The sequence below is a fragment of the Podarcis raffonei genome, chromosome 2 (genome assembly GCF_027172205.1).
Source record: "Podarcis raffonei isolate rPodRaf1 chromosome 2, rPodRaf1.pri, whole genome shotgun sequence".
Taxonomy (NCBI): domain Eukaryota; kingdom Metazoa; phylum Chordata; class Lepidosauria; order Squamata; family Lacertidae; genus Podarcis; species Podarcis raffonei.
In genome coordinates, this window is record NC_070603.1 from 119,404,834 (window position 1) to 119,431,302 (window position 26,469).

Here is a 26,469-nt window from a genome sequence, read left to right on the forward strand (position 1 = left end):
GGAGGCGCTGCAACTTCCTCCATGAAAAAGGGATACATGCTCCTCCTCCTCCTCGACTGGGTGGGCTGGGTGGGCTTTCTGCTGACCCCCCGTTCTCTTGTGGATGATGGGCTTTTGCCTGATGGGTTCCCCATACACAATGCACTGGTCTGGCTCCTTGCAAGTATCAAACATCATCATCCTGGCTGTGGTCCAACTGGGCTCCTTGCAACCTTCTTCTTAGGCACAGGCGTCTTCTGTTTCGTCTACTGGCTTCCGCTTTCCCTTTGCCTGTTTAGGAAAGTAGATTGTTAGAAACAAAGCATCTTGAGAAACAGGAAATACAGAGAATTAGAAGCACAGGAGTATCCCTGTATGCACACTGGACACTCTCCCTCTCCTGTTACTGGTTTAGGAAAACAGCTCAGAAATTAATCTTTTCCTTCATGATCGTCATGTACACAAGAGAATGGTAACTTTGGCCACTTAGCTCAGTTCTGTCTACACTGACAGGCAGCAGCTCCCAGGGTTTCATATGGGAAGCCTCTCCCAAGTCCTACATGGAGATACTGGGTATTGAACTTGCCACCTTCTGCAATGCAAGGCAGGCATGCCACCATTGAGTTGCAGTTCCTTCCCCCTAAGACTCTTGATCTTTGCTCCAGGAAATGTCACAACCTCCACCTGCAGAAGCCCTAATACAAATCCTGTCCCTCTTTTCCTTTCTGTTGCGTACTCTGGGCTGCAGCTCTGCCATAAACAATCTCCCCCTTAGTGAAAAATGGAAATATAAGAGAGACAGGAAGAATTACAGGGATAAAGTGTGGCGAAAAGGAATATAAGGTTAAAGCCTTTGCCGACGATATAGTCTTGACAGTTCAGGAACCTTTAACTTTGACAGCAGAAGCATTAAAAGTAATTGAAGAATTTGGAATGTTGGCAGGATTGAAAATTAGTAAGGGTAAAGCAAAAATGATGGAGAAAAACATGAACGTGGAACAAACAGATAAGCTGCAAAATAAATGGAAATAACAGTGGTAAAGAAAATAAAATATTTGGGGGTCTGGCTCTCCCCAAAAAACACAAATCTATTTGAGGACAATTATAAAGCAACATGGAAAGAAATAAAGACAAATTTGGAAATATGGGACAGATTGAAAGTGTCCTTCTGGGGAAGGATAGCAGCTGTGAAGTTGAGTGTCTTACCTAAGATGCTTTTTTAAATTCCAAACTGTGCCTATTGTTACCGGATTAGGTCCATTCAATGAGTGGCAAAAAACGATTTCTAGGTTTGTATGGCAAGGGAAGAAACCTAGAATAAAGTTTAAACTTCTGAGAGACAAAAAGGAAAGAGGAGGCTTCTTGTTACCGGATCTTAAAATATTTTATGAAGCCGCTTGTATAACCTGGTTAAAAGACTGGCTTAGTTTGAAGAACAAGATCAAGAGCGTCATGATTAAATGGACAATGGATGTTGGCCATAACATTGAATATGAGAAGTGTATAAAACTATGGAACTGGGCTAAAATTCACAGCATGTACTTTGTTAAAAGAAAATCTGTTAAAAATGATGTGCAGATGGTACCTCACTCCAATTAAACTGTTAAGGATGTACAAAACAGGAAACAAGAATTGCTGGAAATGTGGGGTGAAAGAAGGCAATTTCTTCCACATGCGGTGGTCATTTGATAAGGTAAAAACATACTGGGAAATTATATACAATGAGCTAAAGAAGATCTTCAGATATACGTTTTTGAAAAACCCAGAGGCATTCTTGTTAGGAATCCAGGGTGCAGCTCTGTCTTAAGCAAGATCCCCCTTCTTAGTGAAAAATGTAAATAACGCAAAACACAAATGGCAAGAGGATGCCTTCCGGAACCCACCCCATCTTAACCTCCCAGGCGAAGAAATCTCTCTCTTGCACCCTTCCTTGCTACCCACATTCCTCCTCCTGCACAATGAGAAATCCCTTGTTTTCACTTTCTCATTCTTCCAAAGGGCTGTCATCCTTTGACTCACCCAGGTCCCCTTAGGGATGCTGCCGAGGGGAGTGTTGTGTCCGTGTGATCTGTCTGAAGTGAAACAGACAAAGGAAGATCCTTAATTGTTAATATGGAGAAATCTGTGCTTTCTAAAAGGGACAAAGTGAATAAACATGAGATTGTAGATCTTCTTAGTTATGTTTCTGAAAGTAAAGCTATTTGGAATATAAATAGTCTGGACATTGCACATGATCGACACACAAGCACGCCAACCTTTCCTTCATGATCCCCGCCTATCGCCTAAGACTCTGATGATATTTGCTCCAGAAATGCAGCATCCCTCACCTGCAGAATCCCTAAAACACATCCTGTCCCTCTTTCCCCTTCTGTTATTGACTCTGGGTTGCAGCTCCACAAGGACTCTCCCTTCGGCAACCGAGGCCCAGAGAAGCAGCCCCTTGCAGAGGTGTGAGATCAAGTCTGCATTTCAAATTCCACAAAGGTGAAGAAAGAGGGGGGAAACAGGGACCCCCAGTTCAGAATGTTCTGCCTAATCTCAGCACATCTTGAGTTCTTGGTAGGGTACTGTGAGTGCTGCATATGTACGCTAGATTTCTGACATTCCGCATGTTATTGTTTTATGAAAATAGCTCACAATATAATATTTCCTTCATGATCCTACACAAGAGAATAGGAATGTTGGCCACTTAGTTTAGGACTGTCTGCATGGACTGGATTGAACCTGCAACTATCTGCAAGGCAAAGCAGGTACTCTCCCAATGAACTGCATTCTTTCCCTCTAAGACCTTGTTGATCTTTGTTCTATGAAATGCAGCATTTTTGCTCCTTAAATGTAGCATCCTCCATCTGCAGAAGCCCTTATACACACCCTGTCCCTCTTTTCCCTTCTGATATTGACTCTGGGTTGCAGTTCCCCAAGAACTCTCCCTTAAGCAATCATGCTCCTACATGGACACTGCCCCTTAGTGAAATATTTAATTAATGCAAAAGCCAAAACCCCACCCCTGTTTACCCATCCATGGGAAGAATTCCCTCTCTTGCATTCTTCCTTGCTGACCATATTCCTCCTCCCACAAAACTGGGGACCTCCTTGTTGTCACTTTCTCATTCCTCCAGAGGAATGCCAGCCTCCTTTGACTCACCCAGGTCTTCTTAGGACTAAGGCAGGTCTACATTTGAGACCCAGAGCAGCAGCCCCTTGTGAGATCAAGTCTGCATTTCAAATGCCACAAAGGAGAAGAAAGAAGGGAAAAATAGGGACCCCCAGTTCAGAAATTTCTACCCAATCCCAGCTTGAATTCTTGGTAGGCTCCAGCTCACCTGTTCTGGTAGACACTGGTGAATTCACAGACTTTCCTTCTTCATCTCAAGCCCCTTCACTGACCCACTTGGGTGTTTGCTCAGCTAAATGAGGCCAGGTGTTAATCGTTTATGTGGGAAGTGCAAAGGTTGCTGGGAATTGGAGTTCACAGAAAAACAAACTGTTGGAGTGAGGAAGCATGACCTGAAAAGAGAACTCAGACAGCAGAGATAGATAGATAGAGCAATGGATAGATGATAGATAGATGATAGATAGATAGATAGATATAGATAGATGATAGATATAGATAGATAGATGATAGATAGATAGATAGATAGATAGATAGATAGATGATAGATAGATAGATAGAGATCCTCTTTTCCCTGTGCACTTTGATTTATTGCTTTCTTGTTTTGTTTTGTTTTGTTTTGTTTTGAATTTGTTGTTGCCTGGGCTATTGTCCTCCATCTTAGGAAGATGCAGCATTCTGCCATCTCATTGGACATGTAGATAGTGGTACTTAACTGTTAATGTCAGCTTGGTTGTTTGTTTATGCAGCAAAGAAACTAAAAACATAATGTGTAGTTTGGGTGGAAAAGAGATGATGAGCATTTTCACATTGTACTTCCAGAGTGGCTGGAAGAAGCAGGAGAACAACCCTTTTTTTTAAAAAAAAAAATTTTTTTTATTAACCGGCCAATCAAATCAAATCACATCACATAAATTCCGAATTACAAAGCCGAATTTTAAATTTTGTTGAGGGGACCCATATTTCAAGATCCGAAGGGGGATTCTGATCATCTTCTTGCTACTGCGTTAATGTCCAAATCAGTCCAAACAAAGTTCATAATTCTATCCAGTCTTATCTTGCTGTTTCCACATCACATCTTGTTCATATATTTTCTCTTTTTTCTTTATGATCTCTTCTGATAGTCTCCTTAAGCCGATAAACACCAATAATAATCCTGTGTGAATTTTTCCATTCTTCCAATCCTCAAATCGAGATGGTTTCCATATATCATCGCCTTCATTGATAACATCGCTCTTTCCATCATTAATTACAGAACTGTCGTTCTTAAGTCCCACTGAGGAGTTTCACCCACAATATAAAAACAGCTCTATTTCTCCTCTCAGACTTAAGTCCTCCGACAGAACTTCCCAATATGGCGACGGTATTTTTAACTGCGTCATTCCAAAGCCCGTATACATTCCACGCTCTTCTTAAAACATGCTTTGGTTCGAAAGTTTATCTCCACACAGCCTTAAATCCACAGCTTAAGTCCCTAAAACGACATTTCTGACTTGTGGGGGGGGGGATTCTTGTTTAATCACATAAAGGAAAGAAAGGAAAGTTCCCCCCCTCCCCCATCAGTCCCTTTGCCATACCGAGTCTTGGCGTATCTTCTCATGATTTATACTTGTTCCTCCGACTCGTCTTGTTTTAACAGAGATCTCTTCTGTTAGCAGTCTTTACTCCCCCTTCTTCCTTGAAATATGTGCATTCGCTTCATCCAAATTGTTTCTTTTGAAGTTCTTGCAGCTAGTGGCATGGATCAGAGACGGCGTCCAGGAGCGCCAAAATCCCACAGGAGGGCATTGTGCCTAGTGCCCCCATCCCCACAAATTCGGGGGTGGTATAGGGCACAGGAGGCAAAGGCTATTTACTCCCATCACAGCCTCCAATTTACCTTGTGTGGGTCGGAGAGATGTTATTGTCAGCCATCTTCTGATGCGCCCCTAGTGGCCCCCGCAGGAGAACAACCCTTAGGCATCCTCTCCAAATAGGAAGCCTAGAGTAACTGGTAGGATCCTGTGCTCAGTCGCGCAATGGCTTTCCAAGAGGATTGCACCCATTTATGACAGATGAAACTATTGATGGGTACTATGCCCTGCCCCATGGTTGGAGGCAGTAATGCTTTCAAATACAGTTCAATGAGTGCCTCTGTTATTGTATGTTTCGGTTTCCGAATGCTGAAAACCCGGAAGTAAGTGTTCTGGTTTTCGAACATTTTTCAGAACCCCAACGTCCAGTGCGACTTCCACTTGTGTGCTAGAAGCTCTTGCAACCACTCAGAAGTTGCCCCTCGGTTGTTGAACGTTTCGGAAGCTGGATGGGCTTCCGGAACGGATTGCGTTCGTCAACCAAGGTTTGACTGTACCAGAATCCTCTTGGGCTGAGGTCCTGCTTGAAGGTTTCCCCCGGGACATCAGGGTGGCCTCTGTGTAAAGAGGATGCTGCACTAGATGGCCTTTGACCTGATCCAGCAGGCTCTTATGCCTGTGCTGCCCCTTTAGCTGTACGTCTCTCACAGGGAACTACACATAGGCTGTCCTTTGGCATCTCTCTGTGGGAGTGTGTGCACATTTGGGGTCCTTGCCAGTTCTGCAACGAGGGACATAGGATGTGGTCCTGATGCATTTATTTACTTGTGCCATGCTGATGCTGCATACCAACAGGCGGAGCGTGTGGTAGGTGTGTCCAAGGCGCATGGCATGCATCATGTGCCAACAGTGAGCACTGCTAGGGCTGCAGTGTCCCCTCTCTTAGTTTCATTCCTGTGCTGATCATTTTGAGCTACCTCCCATGAGCTACTTATGATTTAACTAAATGCTTTCTTCCTGCTCACTAGCTGCTAGTTTATGGTTAGACAGGCACAGTGGCGGAGGAGGGGGGTGGGGTGGACGTGCACCACCCCAGGTGCCATGTTTGAGGGGAGCGACCAGAAGCCACTCTGCAGGGTGCTCGCTTAGCCGCCCTTGGCTGTGGCGGTGCAAGCCACCGCTGTAGCCATGTGCAGAGGATCCCGCCAGTGTTCTTACGGTGCTCAAGTGGTGCTGGGGGCAAACAGCTATGTGTGGCGTAACTACGTATAGGGCATACACAGCGTCTCTCTGTACAGGGCATGTGCGCAGTGTCCCGCATGTGCCGTACACAGCGGTTTGCCACCACCGCCGCTTGAGCGCCGTACAGATGGCGGTGGGATCCCTCTGCCATCGCTACAGCTGCAAGCGGAGGATCCTGCCACCATCCATATGGTGCTCAAGCGCAAGCGGTGGCCAACCGCTATGTACAGCACATGCGTGGCTCCACTCGCCTGTGCCATACATAGCGATGCCACGCATGTGTCGCTGGCAATATGCCCCACCCTGGTTGCCGGTTAGCCTTCCTTCATCACTGGAAAGCCATGGCTTGGGGAATACAGATTGGCCCACAGGCCAGAGGTTGTGCAGCCATGTGCAATGAGAAAAGTCGTACCAAAAACACCAAACCAACAATTCAATAAACGCTGCAGCAGCATATTTAAAACTGCAACCTTGACAGGAGGCAAGAGTAATAAAAAGAGAAGCAAAAGGAATAAAAAAACATACAAAATTTATTGATGAATAGAGCAAACACATTAAAATACTTATTGAAGCAAGTCCCAAATAAAAAATGCATTTAAAAAGAAGTACCATGACAGGGGAAATACACTGAAATAGAAGAATGGAGAAAGAGAAGCATTTGCAAGATCTCTCTGCCTCTCCATTGCTGTCTTGTGCCAATTAAACTCATGTGAAATGAGTGCACTATCATAAAAACTTTCCCCACACTTGTGGGTTATTTAGTGGGAATTGTCTTGTGCTGATTAACTGGAGATTTAAAAAAGGGTCTTGCTGCGGCCTGAGAAGCTCTGCGATGTCTCCTATTTATGCTTCAGTTGGTGTAACCCAAGGCTTCCGCTGCACCCAAATGTTCTGGAACAAATGGAACATACAAAACATTTCATTTTAGGGCAGGTTACATTTTGTTCAACAAGACTTGGTTCAGAAGCATGGCTGAGGCCAAAATCTGGCACCTCTCCTCTATGAATTCTCTGATGTGCCATAAGGGAGGTGATGCACCTGAAGCTCTCTCCGCATTCTGAGCATTTGTGAGGTCCTTCTTCATTGTGCACCCTGTTATGTTTAATGAGATCAAACAGAGAAGTAAAGTCCTTGTCGCATTTTGAGCATTTGTATGTTTTCTCCACTTCATGGATTCTCTGGTGTGCGCTGAGCTGCGTGCTGAACTGGAAGCCCTGCTCACATTTTGAGCATTTAAAATGCTTCTCTTTCGTGTGGATTAAGCTATTTAAAAAAAAAAAAAGTCACAAGAAATCCACAGCACAAATGGACAACAAAACCTGAGGCAATGAGTTCTTGTCACTAAAAGGACGCAAGAACCCTCTCAAAGCATGGATTGTGTGTGTGTATTTGAAGGTTTGGGGAATGCAGCTTCTGGGTGGCTCCTGTGATGCCAAAAAGATGGATGCCGAGACTGAGGTCACATTCACGCCATACATTTATAACTGTTGCCATGGCTTCATCCAAAGAATGATGGGAAAAGTAGTTTGTACTTCATAGACCTACAATTGCCAGCTCCCTTAAGAACTGAAGTTCCCAGGATTCCTTGGGGGGAAGCTTTAAAAGTATTGTGTGGTTGTGACTTTCTTAGGATAGTTGAGGAAGTTACACGGTTTCCATCCGCTGTGCATTCTCACCTTCATGAGGTCTCGGTTCATCATCTAAACTCTCATTGAGATTTGCGCGTCTCCTTTGTCTGGTGCTATTGATGCCTCTTGAGGTCTGATTTACTGGTGAAGCTCTTTCCACATTGTTCACAATTATACAATTTCTCCCCTATATGGGAAGACCTTGTATGTCTGTCTTTGTTCCATCTGTGTATGATTCTCTTAAGTCTAGTAAGGACTGACCTGCTGCTGAAACATTTTCTACACCCTGAGCATTTATAAGGTTTCTCTGCTTTGTGTGCTGTTCTTCTATGTTTGGTAAGGTATGACCACTTAGTATAGTTTTCCCCGCGAGCTGAACATTTATACTTTTTTTGGCGAATTATCTGTTAAATCAGAAGATTGGAGCTCTTACTAAAGCTTTTTCTACCCAGTGATAACTTAAAAGGAGTCTTCCTCCTGTGAAGCTTTAGATGTTTAGTGAGGTTTGATTTCTGACTGATGCACTTACCACACACTGAGTATTTATGGGGTCTTCCCTTTTGTGAATCCTCTGATGTCTAGTAAGGTTTGACATCTTAGCAAAACATTTATTACAGACTGAACATTTGAAAGGTTTCTCCCCTGTGTGAGTTCTCTTATGTACTGTAAGGTATGAGCTGTGTGCGAAACGTTTCCCACACTGAGAACATTTGTAGGGCTTCTTCTTTGTGTGAGTTCTTTGATGTGCATTAAGGTATGAGCTGCGTGCGAAACGTTTCCCACACACAGAACATTTGTAGGGCTTCACCCCTGTGTGAATTATTTGATGTGCATTAAAGTTTGATCTCACATTAAAGCTTTTTTTGCACACTGTACATTTGAAAGGCATCTCCCCTGTGTGGGTTCTTTTATGTACTTTAAGGTTCCATTTCTTGCGGAAGCTCTTTCCACAGTCTGAACATTTATGTGATTTCTGTTCTGTATGAATCTTTTGATGGGCAGCAAATGGCTTCTGATTCCTGAAGCTCCTTCCACACTCCAAACAAGTAAATCGCTTCACCTCTGTAGGGTATGTGGGGCTGTTTCCATTGTTTCTGCTCCCACTGCTTATTTCTCCAGATTCTTCCATTTGTATTGTTTTCTCCTCTGTGGACACTCTGAAAGAGTCTCTGTTTTCTGGTTGGTCTCCTTGCTCAGTGAAGAAGCCACTTTGAGAAGTGATGGATTTTTCTGTCTTCCGTTTTCTGTGGCTTCTCTTTTCCCTCCTTGGTCCATCGTGACTCAGGAGGTTCTGCTCCACCATCTCATCCTGTGCTTTTTTCAAAGTTTTCCTTTTGTTCTGTCTCCACTGCACAACACCTGCTGGATAAGAGAGAAGGAAAACATGGGTGTCAGAGAGAGAGATGGAAACTGAGACATTCAATGTAATATGTTTTGTCTTTTTGATACACTTTTGGACCATTGCTGTCTAAGCGGGCAATAAGTTGCCATCATTGGTGACCTTTCTTTCCACTCTGCTCAATATCCTGAGTCTGGTTTTGCCGTTGCCTCAGATTCACCAGCAAGTTTCTACCTGTAGAGATTCTACTCTCGAGAGAAAATATTTTCTCAGTCTGCAGGTGAAAGCTTACATTGGCTTTAGGAAGCATAGCTATATTGTTTGTCCCTCATGAGGTTAGATCAAGATTTCTAATTCTTGATGCATTGAAACTTTTCTAATGCTCAAGAGCAGACAATACAACAAAAGTAGCAGACTACGAACATAGGGAAAGTAGTTGTGAACAACAAACAAAACAACAAAAATTACAAAGCGAAATTGAAAAATTTCTGCACAAGGCGCATACACACACACACACACACACACACACACACACACACAACTCAAGAGCAGTACAGTTTCCCCAGCAAACAGAACCTACATAGAGTGGGTTCTATGTCAGTCCATTACTTTTAGTGGGTCTATTGTAAATTGGTGTAGCATGGGATGACCTCAAAAATAGCCCCGTGTTCTTGTCATTAAGACCTCGAGCTCAGGAGGAATTCTGCCTGGGGCTTCCCTCCCCAATATACATTGCCCAGGAGTCCCATTACTTACCAGTATCCATATCTCTCTGAGCTGTGGCTTCACTGGGGGCTGTTCCTTGAAAAATGGCCTTCTGACTAACCATTTCCTGATGCACAACGCAGGAGTCTTGTTCCTTGGTGGCATCAACAGCGGGCTGAAAGGTGGATTCCTTGGGGGCTTTCCAATCTCCTCCGCCAGCAATAGGTTTAACTACATCCTCCCCTGGGTGTGTTTCCTCAGGATACCCAATTCTGATATGGACAATGTGCTTTTGTAGGACATCTTGGTCATACACAATGCAGGTTTCTTGTCCTTTAGCAGCATCACCAACAGTCTGGGCTGGAGGTTCACTGGGGACCCTGGAGTCTAGTTTGCTTCTTCCACGAAGAAGGTGTACATCTTCCTCCTCCTCAGCTGGGTGGGCTTCCTGCTGACCCTCAGTTCTCTTATGGATGATGGGCTTTGGCCTGATGGATTCCCCATAGACTATGCACAGGTCTGGCTCCTTGCAAGTATCAAGCATCATCATCCTGGCTGTGGCATTAACAACAGCCTGGGCTGGAGTTTTACTTGGGACACTGGAGTCTCCTTTGCTGTAAACTGGACCCTCCCCTGAGCTGATTTTCTGCAAACACGTCTTTCTCATGCAGGTGTTGGAGTACTGCCAGATGTTTTCCTCACCCACAATGCACACATCCTGCTCCTTAGCAGCACCAGGAATTGCCTGTACTGTGATTTCCCAGGAGGCTTTGCAACTTTCTCCAGCAAAAATGGGTACATCCTCCTCCTCCTCCTCCTTGACTGGGTGGGCTGGGTGGGCTTTCTGCTGACCTCCCGTTCTCTTATGGATGATGGGCTTTTGCCTGATGGGTTCCCCATAGACAATGCACAGGTCTGGCTCCTTGCAATTATCAAACATCATCATCGTGTCTGTGGTCCAACTGGGCTCCTTGCAACCTTCTTCTTAGGCACAGGCGTCTTCTGTTTCGTCTACTGGCTGCCGCTTTCCCTTTGCCTGTTTAGGAAAGTAGATTGTTAGAAACAAAGCATCTTGAGAAACAGGAAATACAGAGAATTAGAAGCACAGGAGTATCCCCGTATGCACACTGGACACTCACTGGTTTAGGAAGACAGCTCAGAAATGAATCTTTTCCTTCATGATCCTCATGTACACAAGAGAATAGTAACTTTGGCCACTTAGCTCAGTACTGTCTACACTGACGGGCAGCAGCTCCCAGGGTTTCATATGGGAAGCCTCTCCCAAGCCCTACATGGAGATACTGGGTATTGAACTTGCCACCTTCTGCAATGCAAGGCAGGCACGCCACCATTGAGTTGCAGTTCCTTCCCCCTAAGACTCCATTGCTGTCTTGTGCTGATTAAACTGACGTGAAATGAGTGCACTATCATAAAAGCTTTCCCCACACTTGTGGGTTATTCAGTGGGAATTGTCTTGTGCTGATTAATTGGAGATTTAAAAAAGGGTCTTGCTTCGGCCTGAGAAGCTCTGTGATGTCTCCTATTTATGCTTCAGTTGGTGTAACCCAAGGCTTCCGCTGCACCCAAATGTTCTGGAACAAATGGAACATACAAAACATTTCATTTTAGGGCAGGTTACATTATGTTCAACAAGACTTGGTACAGAAGCATGGCTGAGGCCAAAATCTGGCTCCTCTCCTCTATGAATTCTCTGATGTTCCATAAGGGAGGTGGTGCACCTGAAGCTCTCTCCGCATTCTGAGCATTTGTGAGGTCCTTCTTCAATGTGCACCCTGTTATGTTTAATGAGATCAAATGGAGAAGTAAAGTCCTTGTGGCAGTTTGAGCATTTGTATGTTTTCTCCAGTTCATGGGTTCTCTGGTGTGCGCTGAGCTGCGTGCTGAATTGGAAGCCCTGCTCACATTTTGAGCATTTAAAATGCTTCTCTTTCATGTGGATTAAGCTTTTTTTTAAAAAAAAAAAAAAGTCACAAGAAATCCACACCACAAATGGACAACAAAACCTGAGGCAATGGGTTCTCGTCACTAAAAGGACCCAAGAACCCTCTCAAAGCATGGATTATGTGTGTGTATTTGAAGGTTTGGGGAATGCAGCTTCTGGGTGGCTCCTGTGATGCCAAAAAGATGGATGCCGAGACTGAGGTCACATTCACGCCATACATTTATAACTGTTGCCATGGCTTCATCCAAAGAATGATGGGAAAATAGTTTGTACTTCATAGACCTACAATTGCCAGCTCCCTTAAGAACTGAAGTTCCCAGGATTCCTTGGGGGGAAGCTTTAAAAGTATTGTGTGGATGCGACCTTCTTAGCATAGTTGAAGAAGTTACATGGTTTCCATCCGCTGTGAGTTCTCCCTTTCATGAGGTCTCAATTCATCATCTAAACTCTCACTGAGATTTGAACCCTGGTTGGGCGTCTCCCTTGTGTGGTGCTTTTGATGCCTCTTGAGGTCTGATTTATAGGTGAAGCTCTTTCCACATTGTTCACAATTGTACAGTTTCTCCCCTGTGTGGCTAGACCTTGTATGTCTGGAAAGACCTCCGCTCTCACGGAAGCTTTTTCTACACACAGGGCATCTGTAGGGTTTCTCTCCTGTGTGCCTTCTTTTATGTACTGTAAGGTGTGAGCTGTGTGCGAAACATTTATCACACTCCAAACACTTGTAAGGCTTCTCCCTTGTGTGAGTTCTTTTATGGATAGTAAGGTTTGAGCTGTCAGTGAAGCTTTTCTCACACTTTGAACATTTGAAAGGTTTCTCCCCTGTGTGAGTTCTCTTATGTACTGTAAGGTTTGAGCTGTCAGTGAAGCTTTTCTCACACTTTGAACATTTGAAAGGCTTCTCCCCTGTGTGGGTTCTTTTATGTACTTTAAGGTTCCATTTCCTGCAGAAGCTCTTTCCACAGTCTGCACATTTATGTGATTTCTGTCCTGTGTGAATCTTCTGATGGGCAGCAAACTCCTTCTGATTCCTGAAGCTCCTTCCACACTCCAAACAAGTAAATCGCTTCACCTCTGTAGGGCATGTGGGGCTGTTTCCATTGTTTCTGCTCCCACTGCTTATTTCGCCAGATTCTGCCCTTTGAATTGTTTTCTCCTTTGTGGATATTCTCAAAGCATCTCTGTTTTCTGGTTGGTTTCCTTGCTCAGTGAAGAAGCCACTTTGGGGAACGATGGATTTTTCTATCTTCCGTTCTCTGTGGCTTCTCTTTTCCCTCCTTGGTCCATCGTGACTCAGGAGGTTCTGCTCCACCATCTCATCCTGTGCTTTTTTCAAAGTTTTCCTTTTGTTCTGTCTCCACTGCACAACACCTGCTGGATAAGAGAGAAGGAAAACATGGATGTCAGAGAGAGAGATGGAAACTGAGACATTCTATGTAATATGTTTTGTCTTTTTGATACAATTTTGGGCCATTGCTGTCTAAGCGGGCAGTAAGTTGCCATCATGGGTGACCTTTCTTTCCACTCTGCTCAAGGTCCTTAGTCTGGTTTTGCCGTTGTCTCAGATTCACCAGCAAGTTTCTACCTGTAGAGATTCTACTCTCGAGAGCAAATATTTTCTCAGTCTCCAGGTGGAAGCTTACATTGGCTTTAGGAAGCATAGCTATATTGTTTGTCCCACAGGAGGTTAGATCAAGATTTCTAATTCTTGATGCATTGAAACTTTTATAATGCTCAAGAGCAGACAATATAGCAAAAGTATCAAACTACGAGCATAGGGAAAGTAGTTGTGAACAACAAACAAAACAACAAAAAGTACAAAGCGAAATTAAAAAATTTATGCACAAGGCTTATATATAAATATATACAACTCAAGAGCAGTACAGTTTCTCCAGCAAACAAAACCTAAATAGAGTGGGTTCTATGTCCATTACTTTTAGTGGGTCTACTGTAAGTTGGTGTAGCATGGGATGACCTCAAAAATAGCCTTGTGTGCTTGTCATTAAGACCTCGAGCTCAGGAGGAATTCTACCTGGGACCTCCCTCCCCAATATGCATTACCTGGGAGTCCCATTACTTACCAGTATCCATACCTCTCTGAGCTGTGGCTTCACTGGGGGCTCTTCCTTGAAAAATGGCCTTCTGTCTAACCATTCCCTCATGCACAACGCAGGAGTCTTGTTCCTTGGTGGCATCAACAGCGGGCTGGAAGGTGGATTCCTTGGGGGCTTTCCAATCTTCTCCACCAGCAACAGGCTTAACTACATCCTTCCCTGGGTGTGTTTCCTCAGGATACCCAATTCTGATATGGACGGTGGGCTTTTGTAGGACACCTTGGTCATACACAATGGAGATGTCTTGTCCTTTAGCAGCATCAACAACAGTCTGGGCTGGAGGTTCACTGGGGACTCTGGAGTTTAGTTTGTTGTGAATGGGACTCTCCACTGAGTGGGTGTCCTGCAAACACTCCTTTCTTACGCAATTGTTGGGGTTGTGCCAGATGTTTTCCTCACCTACAATGCTCACATCCTGCTCCTTAGCAGCACCAGGAACTGTCTCCAACATGATTTCCCAGGGGGATCTGCAACTTCCTCCACGAAGAAGGGGTACCTCCGCCTCCTCCTCGACTGGGTATGCTTCCTGCTGACCCTCAGTTCTCTTATGGATGATGGGCTTTGCCCTGATGGATTCCCCATAGACAATGCACAGGTCTGGCTTCTTAAAAGTATCAAGCATCATCATCCTGGCTGTGGCATCAACAACAGCCTGGGCTGGAGTTTTACTTGGGACACTGGAGTCTCCTTTGCTGTAAAGTGGACCCTCCCCTGAGCTGATTTTCTGCAAACACGTCTTTCTCATGCAGGTGTTGGAGTACTGCCAGATGTTTTCCTCACCCACAATGCACACATCCTGCTCTTTAGCAGCACCAGGAATCGTCTGTACTGTGATTTTCCAGGAGGCTCTGGAACTTCCTCCATGAAAAAGGGGTTCATCCTCCTCATCAACTGGGTGGGCTTCCTGCTGACCCTCCCTTCTCTTATGGATGATGGGCTTTTGCCTGATGGGTTCCCCATAGACAATGCACAGGTCTGGCTCCTTGCAAGTATCAAACATTATCATCCTGGCTGTGGTCCAACTGGGCTCCTTGACACCTTCGTAGGCACAGGCGTCTTCTGCTTCATTTACTGGCTGCCGCTTTCTCTTTGCCTGTTTGAGAAAGAAGATTGTTTGAAATAAGGCATCTTGAGAAACAGGAGATACAAAAATTAGAAGCATAAGAAGTATCCTGTTCAGCCCAGCCTTTAAAGTATACATTGTGTGCCCCATATGCACATTAGACACTCTTCATCTTACTTTTTTAGGAAAATAGCTCAGAAATTATTCTTTTCCTTCATGATCCTCATATACACAAGAGAAGAGTAACTTTGGCCACTTAGCTCAGTACTGTCTACACTGACTGGCAGCAGATCTCCAGTTTCATATGGGAAGCCTCTCCCAAGCCCTACATGGAGATACTGGGGATTGAACTTGCCACCTTTGCAATGCAAGGCAGGCACTCTACCACTGAGCTGTGTTCCTTCCCCCTAAGACTCTGCTGCTCTTTGCACCAGGAAATGTAGCAACCTCCATCTGCAGAAGCCCTAATACACATCCTGTCCCTCTTTTCCTTTCTGTTGTGTACTCTGGGCTGCAGCTCTGCCTTAAACAATCTCCCCCTTAGTGAAAAATGTAAATATAAGAGAGACAGGAAGAATTACAGGGATAAAGTGTGGCGAAAAGGAATATAAGGTTAAAGCCTTTCCCGACAATATAGTCTTGACAGTACAGCAACCTTTACCTTTGACAGCGGAAGCATTAAAAGTAATTGCAGAATTTGGAATGTTGGCAGGATTGAAAATTAGTAAGGGTAAAGCAAAAATGATGGTGAAAACATGAACGTGGAACAAACAGATCAGCTGCAAAATAAACGGAAATAACAGTGATAAAGAAAATAAAATATTTGGGGGTCTGGCTCTCCCCAAAAAACACAAACCTATTCAAGGACAATTATAAAACAACATGGAAAGAAAGAAAGACAAATTTGGAAATATGGGACAGATTGAAAGTGTCCTTCTGGGGAAGGATAGCAGCTGTGAAGTTGAGTGTCTTACCTAAGATGCTTTTTTAAATTCCAAACTGTGCCTATTGTTACCGGATTGGGTCCATTCAATGAGTGGCAAAAAACGATTTCTAGGTTTGTATGGCAAGGGACCCCTTCATGGATCACTGCCTTGCCGTGGCGAAGGGGCTTGAATAACTCAGAGAAGCTATGAGCTATGCCGTGCAGGGCCACCCAAGATGGTCAGGTCATAGTGGAGAGTTTTGACCAAACGTGATCCACCTGGAGCAGGAACCGGCAAGCCACTCCAGTATCCCTGCCAAGAAAACTCCATGGACAAAGACAACAGGCATATAAAAGTTATGACGCTGGAAGATGAGCCCCTCAGGTCGGAAGGCGTCCAACATGCTACTGAGGAAGAGCGGAGGACAAGTACAAGTAGATTCAGAGCTGATGAAGCGGCTGGGCCAAAGCCGAAAGGATGTTCAGTTGCGGATATGCCTGGAAGCGAAAGGAAAGTCCAATGCTGTAAAGAAAAATATTGCATAGGAACCTGGAATGTAAGAACCATGAACCTTGGTAAGTTGGATGTGATCAAAAATGAGATGGCAAGAATAAATATTGACATCCTGGGCATCAGTGAACTAAAATGGACGGGAATGGGCGAATTCAGTTCGGATGACCATCACATCTACTACTGTGGGCAAGAATCCCGTAAAAGAAATGGAGTGGCCCTCATAGTCAACAAAAGAGTGGCAAAAGCTGTACTGGGATGCAATCTCAAAAATGATAGAATGATCTCGATACGAATCCAAGGTGGATCTTTTAACATCACAGTAATCCAAGTTTATGCACCAACCACTGGTGCTGAAGAAACTGAAATTGACCAATTCTATGAAGACTTACAACACCTTATAGAAGTGACACCAAAGAAGGATGTTCTTCTCATTATAGGGGATTGGAATGCTAAAGTAGGGAGGCAAGAGATAAAAGGAACAACTGGCAAGTTTGGCCTTGGAGTTCAAAACGAAGCAGGGCAAAGGCTAATAGAGTTCTGCCAAGAGAACAAGATGGTCATCACAAACACTCTTTTCCAACAATACAAGAGACGACTCTACACATGGACATCACCAGATGGGCAGCATCGAAATCAGATTGATTATATTCTCTGCAGCCAAAGATGGAGAAGCTCTATACAGTCAGCAAAAACAAGACCTGGAGCGGACTGTGGCTCAGATCATCAGCTTCTTATAGCAAAATTCAAGCTTAAACTGAAGAAAGTAGGAGAAACCACTGGGCCGGTAAGATACAATCTAAGTCAAATTCCTTATGAATACACAGTGGAAGTGAGGAACAGGTTTAAGGATTTAGATTTGGTGGACAGAGTGCCAGAAGAACTATGGATGGAGGCTCGTAACATTATACAGGAGGCAGCAACGAAAACCATCCCAATGAAAAGGATATGCAAGAAAGCAAAGTGGCTGTCCAACGAGGCCTTACAAATAGCGGGGGAGAGAAGGCGAGCAAAATGCGAGGGAGATAGTGAAAGATACAGGAAATTGAATGCAGATTTCCAAAAAATAGCAAGGAGAGACAAGAAGGCCTTCTTAAACGAGCAATGCAAAGAAATAGAGGAAAACAATAGAATGGGAAAAACCAGAGATCTATTCAAGAAAATTGGAGATATGAAAGGAACATTTCGTACAAAGATTTCCATAATAAAAGACAAAAGTGGCAAGGACCTAACAGAAGCAGAAGACATCAAGAAGAGGTGGCAAGAATACACAGAGGAACTATACCAGAAAGGAATGGATGTCTCGTATACCCCAGGTAGTGTGGTTGCTGACCTTGAGCCAGACATCCTGGAGAGTGAAGTCAAATGGGCCTTAGAAAGCACTGCAAATAACAAGGCCAGTGGAAGTGATGGTATTCCAGCTGAACTATTTAAAATTTTAAAAGATGATGCTGTTAAGGTGCTACACTCAATATGCCAGCAAATTTGGAAAACTCAGCAGTGGCCAGAGGATTGGAGAAGATCAGTCTACATCCCAATCCCAAAGGGAAGTGCCAAAGAATGCTCCAACTACCGCACAATTGCACTCATTTCACACGCTAGCAAGGTTATGCTTAAAATTCTACAAGGCAGGCTTAAGCAGTATGTGGACCGAGAACTCTCAGAAGTGCAAGCTGGATTTCAAAGGGGCAGAGGAACCAGAGACCAAATTGCAAACATGTGCTGGATTATGGAGAAAGCTAGAGAGTTCCAGAAAGACATCTACTTCTGCTTCATTGACTATGCAAAAGCCTTTGACTGTATCGACCACAGCAAACTATGGCAAGTTCTTAAAGAAATGGGAGTGCCTGATCACCTCATCTGTCTCCTGATAAATCTCTATGTGGGACAAGAAGCTACAGTTAGAACTGGATATGGAACAACTGATTGGTTCAAAATTGGGAAAGGAGTACGGCAAGCCTGCATATTGTCTCCCTGCTTAGTTAACTTATATGCAGAATTCATCATGCGAAAGGCTGGGCTGGATGAATCCCAAGCCAGAATTAAGATTGCTGGAAGAAATATCAACAACCTCAGATATGCAGATGACACAACCTTGATGGCAGAAAGTGAGGAGGAAATAAAGAACCTTTTAATGAGGGTGAAAGAGGAGAGCGCAAAATATGGTCTGAAGCTCAACATCAAAAAAACGAAGATCATGGCCACTGGTCCCATCACCTCCTGGCAAATAGAAGGGGAAGAAATGGAGGCAGTGAGAGATTTTACTTTCTTGGGCTCCATGATCACTGCAGATGGTGACAGCAGTCACGAAATCAAAAGACGCCTGCTCCTTGGGAGAAATGCAATGGCAAACCTAGACAGCATCTTAAAAAGCAGAGACATCACCTTGCCAACAAAGGCCTGTATAGTTAAAGCCATGGGTTTCCCAGTAGTGATGTATGGAAGTGAGAGCTGGACCATAAAGAAAGCTGATTGCCGAAGAATTGATGCTTTTGAGTTATGGTGCTGGAGGAGACTCTTGAGAGTCCCATGGACTGCAAGAAGATCAAACGTATCCATTCTTGTTTAAAAGATATTTATTAAAGTTTTCAATTTTTTATGCAAACAAAAAAAACCAAACAAAAAAGTTAAAAAAAACATATAGTTCATAATACATACTTTTCAATAACATATTTCTCTGACCTCCTCATACCTCCCCTTCTTGTATTCCAGTTCAAATTATTTGTTCAGCAAATCCTTAACTTAAAGCATTACAGCTTATAATATCACCTTGTTTTCTATCCAATCCTTTTTTTCATATTCCTTTATATCATTACAGCTAGAAACCACTCAATTTCAATCCAGCATCATTCAACATTCCTTAATTTTACAATATTTCTGTAGATAGTCCTTAAATTTTTTCCAATCTTCTTTTGCCGACTCTTCTCCCTGATCACGGATTCTGCCAGTCATTTCTGCCAGTCCCATACAGTCAATCAGTTTCATCTGCCATTCTTCCAGAGTGGGTAAATCTTGCGTCTTCCAATACTTTGCGATGAGTATTCTTGCTGCTGTTGTAGCATACATAAAAAACGTTCTGTCCTTCTTTGGCACCACTTGGCCGACCATGCCCAAGAGAAAGGCCTCTGGTTTCTTCAAGAAGGTATATTTAAATACCTTTTTCAATTCATTATATATCATTTCCCAGAAAGCCTTAATCCTAGGGCACGTCCACCAAAGGTGAAAGAATGTACCTTCAGTTTCCTTACATTTCCAACATTTATTATCGGGCAAGTGATAGATTTTTGCAAGCTTGACTGGGGTCATGTACCACCTGTATATCATTTTCATAATATTCTCTCTTAAAGCATTACATGCCGTAAATTTCATACCTGTGGTCCACAACTGTTCCCAGTCAGCACAAAGGTATCCATTCTTAAGGAAATCAGCCCTGAGTGCTCACTGGAAGGACAGATTGTGAAGCTGAGGCTCCAATACTTTGGCCACCTCATGAGAAGAGAAGACTCCCTGGAAAAGACCCTGATGTTGGGAAAGATGGAGGGCACAAGGAGAAGGGGACGACAGAGGATGAGATGGTTGGATAGTGTTCTCAAAGCTACGAACATGAGTCTGACCAAACTGCGGGAGGCAGTGGAAGACAGGAGTGCCTGGCGTGCTCTGGTCCATGGGGTCACGAAGTGTCAGACACGACTAAACGACTAAACGACAACAACATGGCAAGGGAAGATACCTAGAATAAAGTTTAAACTTCTGATAGACAAAAAGGAAAGAGGAGGCTTTTCGTTACTGGATCTTAAAATATATTATGAAGCCGCTTCTATAACATGGTTAAAAGAATGGCTTAGTTTGAAGAACACAGACATATTAGATCTAGAGGGGTTTGGAAATAGATACGGGTGGCACGCATACCTTTGGTATGACAAGGATGGAGTACACTGAGACTTTCTAGATCATATTATAAAAAGATCATTGTATGAAGTTTGGAAGAGATATAAAGAGTGGTTTGAAAGGAAAACACCATGGTGGCTGTCACCCCAAGAAGCCTTCTCAATGAAAAAATTAAATACAAAAGGAGAATGGCTAACGTACAGAGACATATTGATAGAAGAAAATAATGTAATAAAGAGGAACTAAAAGATAAATTATCAAATTGGATGGAGTATCACCAAATGAATGACATTTTCTCAAAAGAAAAAAAAAGCAAGAGGTTTCGAACAAACCAAACCAATATTAGAAACTGCAGTGTTACAAAGCACAAAAATATTGTCAAAGGTCTATGAGTTTTTATTAGAATGGTACACAAAAGATGAAGAAATCAAGAGCATCGTGATTTAAATGGGCAATGGATGTTGGCCATAACATTGAATATGATAAGTGTATAAAACTATGGAACTGGGCTAAAATTCACAGCATGTACTTTGTTAAAAGAAAATCTGTTAAAAATGATGTACAGATGGTACCTCACTCCAATTAAACTGTTAAGGATGTACAAAACAGGAAAGAAGAATTGCTGGAAATATGGGGTGAAAGAAGGCAATTTCTTTCACATGCGGTGGTCATGTGATAAGGTAAAAACATACTGGGAAAATATATACAATGAGCTAAAGAAGATCTTCAGATATACGTTTTTGAAAAACCCAGAGGCATTCTTGTTAGGAATGTTAGGAGAAGATCTGGTTAAGAACGACCAGAAACTGTTTTTATATGCAACAAAAGCGGCGAGGTTACTGTTAGCGTAGGTTTGGAAACAGCATCAATTACCAACAGTAGAAGAATGGAGACAGAAGGTAATGGAATATGCAGAAATAGCCAAACTAACAGGGAAAATTCGACAACAGGGCAAGGAAACATTTCAAAAAGAATGGGAAAAAGTTATGTTGTATAAAGGAAAAGAAAGATGAAATAGTAAAACTAGTAGAATTGGAAACAAACCTCATAATGGGAAAGATTAAGGAAAAGTGATGGATAATGAAAATAATAAGAAGCAGAATGTAGAAGGAAACAGTAGTGGTAAATTACAGACAACAAGAATTTTATAAACCTGAGGACTTATTTGTTTATGGATACACTATGCTCAAATATGGAAAATGATAACAATATATAAAATGGAAATAATGCGATAAAATTATATGTGATATAAAAAACCAGAAGAAAGGAGGAGACAAGTCAGCTTTGAAGAGCGAGTATAAATGTAAAATGTAATACAATATGTGTATGTGGAGTATCTAATTGAAAAACTAATAAAGATTATTTGGAAAAAAGAAAAGTGTAAATAACACAAAACACAAAAGGCAAGAGGCTGCCTTCCGGACCCCATTCCATCCTAACCTCCCAGGGGAAGAAATCTCTCTCTTGCACCCTTCCTTGCTACCCACATTCCTCCTCCTGCACAATGAGAAATCCCTTGTTTCCACTTTCTCATTCTTCCAAAGGGCTGTCATCCTTTGACTCACCCAGGTCCCCTTAGGGCTAAGGAAGGAACATCTACACTCGCGGCCCAGAGCAGAAGCCCCTTGTGAGATCAAGTCTGCATTTCAAATGCCACAAAAAGAAAGAGGGGAAAAACAGGGACCCCCAGTTCAGAAATTTCTACCCAATCTCAGCATATCTTATCATGAGTTCTTGGTAGGCTCCAGCTCACCCCTTCTGGTAGACATTGGTGAATTCACAGACTTTCCTTCTTCATCTCAAGCCCCTTCACTGTCCCACTTGGGTGTTTGCTCAGCTAAATGGATCCAGGTGTTAATTGTTTATGTGGGAAGTGCAAAGGCTGCTGGGAATTGGAGTTCACAGAAAAACAAACTGTGGCAGGGCGGAAGCATAATCAGAAAAGAGAAATTAAACAGCAGAGAGAGAAATAATAATAATGATGATGATGATGATGATGATGATGATGATAATAATAATAATAATATTAATAATAATAATTTATTTATACTCCGCTCATATGGCTGGGCTTCCCCAACCACTCTGGGCGGCTTCCAAAAAAATATTAAAATACTATAAAACATCAAACATTAAAAGCTTCCCTAAACAGGGCTTCCTTCAAATGTCTTCTAAAAGTCTGGTAGTTGTTGTTCTCTTTGACATCTGGTGGGAGGGTGTTCCACAGGGCAGGCGCCACTACCGAGAAGGCCCTCTGCCTGCTTCCCTGTAACTTGGCTTCTCGCAGTGAGGGAACCGCTAGAAGGCCCTCGGTGCTGGACCTCAGTGGAGAACGATGGGGGTGGAGACGCTCCTTCAAATATAAGACAGAAATGCCCTCTTTTCCCCTCTTGCACTTTGATTTATAGCTTTCTTCTTTTGTTTTTAAATTGTGGCTTGGTTTCACATATTGTCAACATAATAACATCAACTTTGCGGTTTTCTTAAAAAAAGACTTATCCTCCTCCTCCATGCGCCTCTGACATGAGAGGCCTGGAGCCTGGCAACCTGAGAACAGCCTTTCCTGAGGTGCCTCCTCACTCCTGGAACGCTCTTCCCAGGGAGGCCCTTCTGGTGCCTGCCTTCCTTCCTTATTTCTAGGCACCAGCCTTTCAGGCAATGAGTGAATGCCGAGCTGTGAGTGATTTGTGAGTGGTTTAGATACCAGGCAACAGGAATCCTCTGAGTCCTCAAAAGCTGCTTCTCTCTTCCTTTGAGTGTACTTATTTTGATCCTTGTGCCTTTAACAGCTGTGTAGCAGGCAGAATTTCAACAGGTCAAGCTATTTCTCAAAGGGAAATAGAATTTTAATGAAGCTTTCACATTCTGTCTGTCACAATTCCAGTTACAGGTGCAACCACTGATTTATGGTTGATAAAGTCTTCATATATACAGAGGACCAGGTCTTGCTGATTAAAATCCAGCTTGTCTTCTGCAATTCACCAATCTTTTAGGGTTCTTTGAGCATCTAGGGCAAAGTAGTTTAACCATCAGTTTCTCCCCCCTAGTTATTCTGGAAACTGTAGCTCTGTGAGGAGAATAACAGGTCTTCTCTAACGCATCTCAGCACTCCTAACAGCCTTCAGCTCCCAGAATTCCTTGGGGGAGGCCATGACTGTTTAAAGCGGTATCCCATTGCTTTTACTGCATGGTGTGAATGGGGGCTGAGTGTGCTGGAAACTGCAACCTAAATTGGAAAGCTGCATCCATTTTTGTTCTGAGGAGCCAGAGAAAACAGAAGAGCACAAAGCATAATATTTACACAACTTTATTATTCAGGATCGGTAGTCTCAAAACAAATCTAAAAAGCAGAAGCAGCTAATGTGCCAATTTTACATTTCCAACGGGGAAGCCTTTGAAGCCTTTCAACCTTCCCTTCCTTCCTTGGGTCAATCCTTCTCTTTGGTTTCAAGAGCCTAAATTATCCCCAACTTGGTTAATTCAGCCGGATGAACAGAAGAGCCCTCACATTTATTGGGGTGCCAAGAGAAATTCCCAATGTCAAGAGAAAAAGGTGCTGGTTGACTGTGCTCTGGCCAAGGAAAGAGCTGAGTTTTCTCTAGATTCTCCCAAGAGCAATTTTCATAGCCTAACTGATTATAAAGCAACTTTATTATATATATAATACACACACACACACACACACACACACACACACACACCCCCCTCTATCACATGGAATCTACACAAAAAATGGACACAAAACCTGAGGCAATGTATTTTAGCCACTTAAAAGACTCAAGAACCCACCCAAAGCATGGATTATGTGTGTGTATTGGGAGGTTCAGGGGGACGTGGCCTCTGGGTGGCTCCTGCGATGCCCAAGAGATGGACGCCGAGACTGAGGTCACATCTGCACTAAACATTTAAAGCTCCTTTGTAGCTATTATATGGCTTTCTCAAAAGAATTTTGGAAACAGTAGTTTCAACCTCATAGGTCTAAATTCCAGACACCTTTATGAACACCTTTAAGTTCCCAGTATTCTTTAGGGGGAAGCTTTAAATATATTGTGTGGATGCAACTTTCTTAGGATAGTTGAGGAAGTTACATGGTTTCCATCTGTTGTGCGTTCTCACCTTCATGAGGTCTCGATTCATCATCTAAACGCTCACTGAGATTTGAATCCTGGTTGGGGGTCTCCCTTGTGTGGTGCCTTTGATGCCTCTGCAGGTCTGATTTACGGGTGAAGCTCTTTCCACATTGTTCACACTTGTGCAGTTTCTCTCCTGTGTGAGTTCTTTCATGTACTTTAAGGTTTGAGATCTGTGCGAAATGTTTTCCACACACAGAACATTTGTAGGGCTTCTCCCCTGTGTGGGTTCTTTTATGTACTGTAAGGTTTGAGCTGTCAGTGAAGCTTTTATCGCACACCAAACATTTGTAAGGCTTCTCCCTTCTGTGAACTCTTTTATGTTTAGTAAGGTTTGAGCTGTCAGTGAAGCTTTTCTCACACTTTGAACATTTGAAAGGCTTCTCCCCTGTGTGGGTTCTTTTATGTAGTTTAAGGTTCCATTTCTTGCAGAAGCTCTTTCCACAGTCTGCACATTTATGTGATTTCTGTCTTGTGTGAATCTTCTGATGGGCAGCAAACTCCTTCTGATTCCTGAAGCTCCTTCCACACTCCAAACAAGTAAATCGCTTCACCTCTGTAGGGCATGTGGGGCTGTTTCCATTGTTTCTGCTCCCACTGCTTTTTTCTCCAGATTCTGCCATTTGAATTGTTTTCTCCTTTGTGGATGTTCTCAAAGCATCTCTGTTTTCTGGTTGTTCTCTTTGCTCAGTGAAGAAGCCACTTTGAGAAGTGATGGATTTGTCTGTCTTCTGTTTTCTGTGGCTTCTCTTTTCCCTCCTTGGTCCATCGTGACTCAGGAGGTTCTGCTCCACCATCTCATCCTGTGCTGTTTTCAAAGATTTCCTTCTGTTCTGTCTCCATTGCACAACACCTGCTGGATAAGAGAGAAGGAAAACATGGATGTCAGAGAGAGAGATGGAAACTGAGACATTCAATGTAATATGTTTTGTCTTTTTGATATACTTTTGGGCCATTGCTGTCTAAGCGGGCAGTAAGTTGCCATCATGGGTGACCTTTCTTTCCACTCTGCTCAATATCCTGAGTCTGGTTTTGCCGTTGTCTCAGATTCACCAGCAAGTTCCTACCTGTAGAGATTCTACTCTCGAGAGCAAATATTTTCTCAGTCTGCAAGTGGAAGCTTACATTGGCTTTAGGAAGCAGAGCTATATTGTTTGTCCATCAAAAGGTTAGATCAAGATTTCTAATTCTTGATGCATTGAAACTTTTCTAATGCTCAAGAGCAGACAATAAAGCAAAAGTAGCAGACTACGAACATAGGGAAAGTAGTTGTGAACAACAAACAAAACAACAAAAAGTACAAAGCGAAATTGAAAAAATTCTGCACAAGGCGCATGCATACACCCACACACCCACAAAACTCAAGAGCAGTACAGTTTCCCCAGCAAACAGAACCTACATAGAGTGGGTTCTATGTCAGTCCATTACTTTTAGTGGGTCTACTGTAAGTTGGTGTAGCATGGGATGACCTCAAAAATAGCCTTGTGTGCTTGTCATTAAGACCTGGAGCTAAGAAGCAATTCTGCCTGGGGCTTCCCTCCCCAATATGCATTACCTGGGAGTCCCATTACTTACCAGTATCCATACCTCTCTGAGCTGTGGCTTCACTGGGGGCTCTTCCTTGAAAAATGGCCTTCTGTCTAACCATTCCCTCATGCACAACGCAGGAGTCTTGTTCCTTGGTGGCATCAACAGCGGGCTGGGAGGTGGATTCATTGGGGCCTGTCCAATCTCCTCCGCCAGCAATAGGTTTAACTACATCCTCCCTTGGGTGTGTTTCCTCAGGACTCCCAATTCTGATATGGACTGTGTGCTTTTGTAGGACACCTTGGTCATACACAATGCAGATGTCTTGTCCCTTAGCAGCATCACCAACAGTCTGGGCTGGAGGTTCCCTGGGGACCCTGGAGTCTAGTTTGCTGTGAACGGTACCCTCCACTGAGAGTGTTTCCTGCAAACACGCTTTTCTCTCACAGATGTTGGGGTTGTGCCAGATGTTTTCCTCACCTACAATGCACACATCCTGCTCCTTAGTAGTACCAGGAACTGTCTCCAACATGATTTCCCAGGGGGATCTGCA

The 26,469-nt window shown here is 43.3% G+C and overlaps 2 protein-coding genes across 2 annotated transcripts; both read right to left on the reverse strand.

The window, feature by feature from the left end:
• Nucleotides 1-12,146: 12,146 nt before the first annotated feature.
• Nucleotides 12,147-14,921, reverse strand: LOC128408807 (zinc finger protein 391-like). The gene is made up of 2 exons (XM_053378829.1): nt 13,843-14,921; nt 12,147-13,135 (listed from the first exon to the last, which is right to left on the reverse strand). Exons 1-2 carry the CDS (start codon nt 14,879-14,881, stop codon nt 12,147-12,149), a joined length of 2,028 nt encoding a protein of 675 aa, XP_053234804.1. The 5' UTR covers nt 14,882-14,921.
• A 9,051-nt stretch (nt 14,922-23,972) lies between these two features.
• On the reverse strand, nt 23,973-25,223 carry LOC128409291 (zinc finger protein 239-like). Its single transcript, XM_053379640.1, has one exon. It carries the CDS (start codon nt 25,184-25,186, stop codon nt 24,344-24,346), a length of 843 nt encoding a protein of 280 aa, XP_053235615.1. The 5' UTR covers nt 25,187-25,223; the 3' UTR covers nt 23,973-24,343.
• Nucleotides 25,224-26,469: the final 1,246 nt, after the last annotated feature.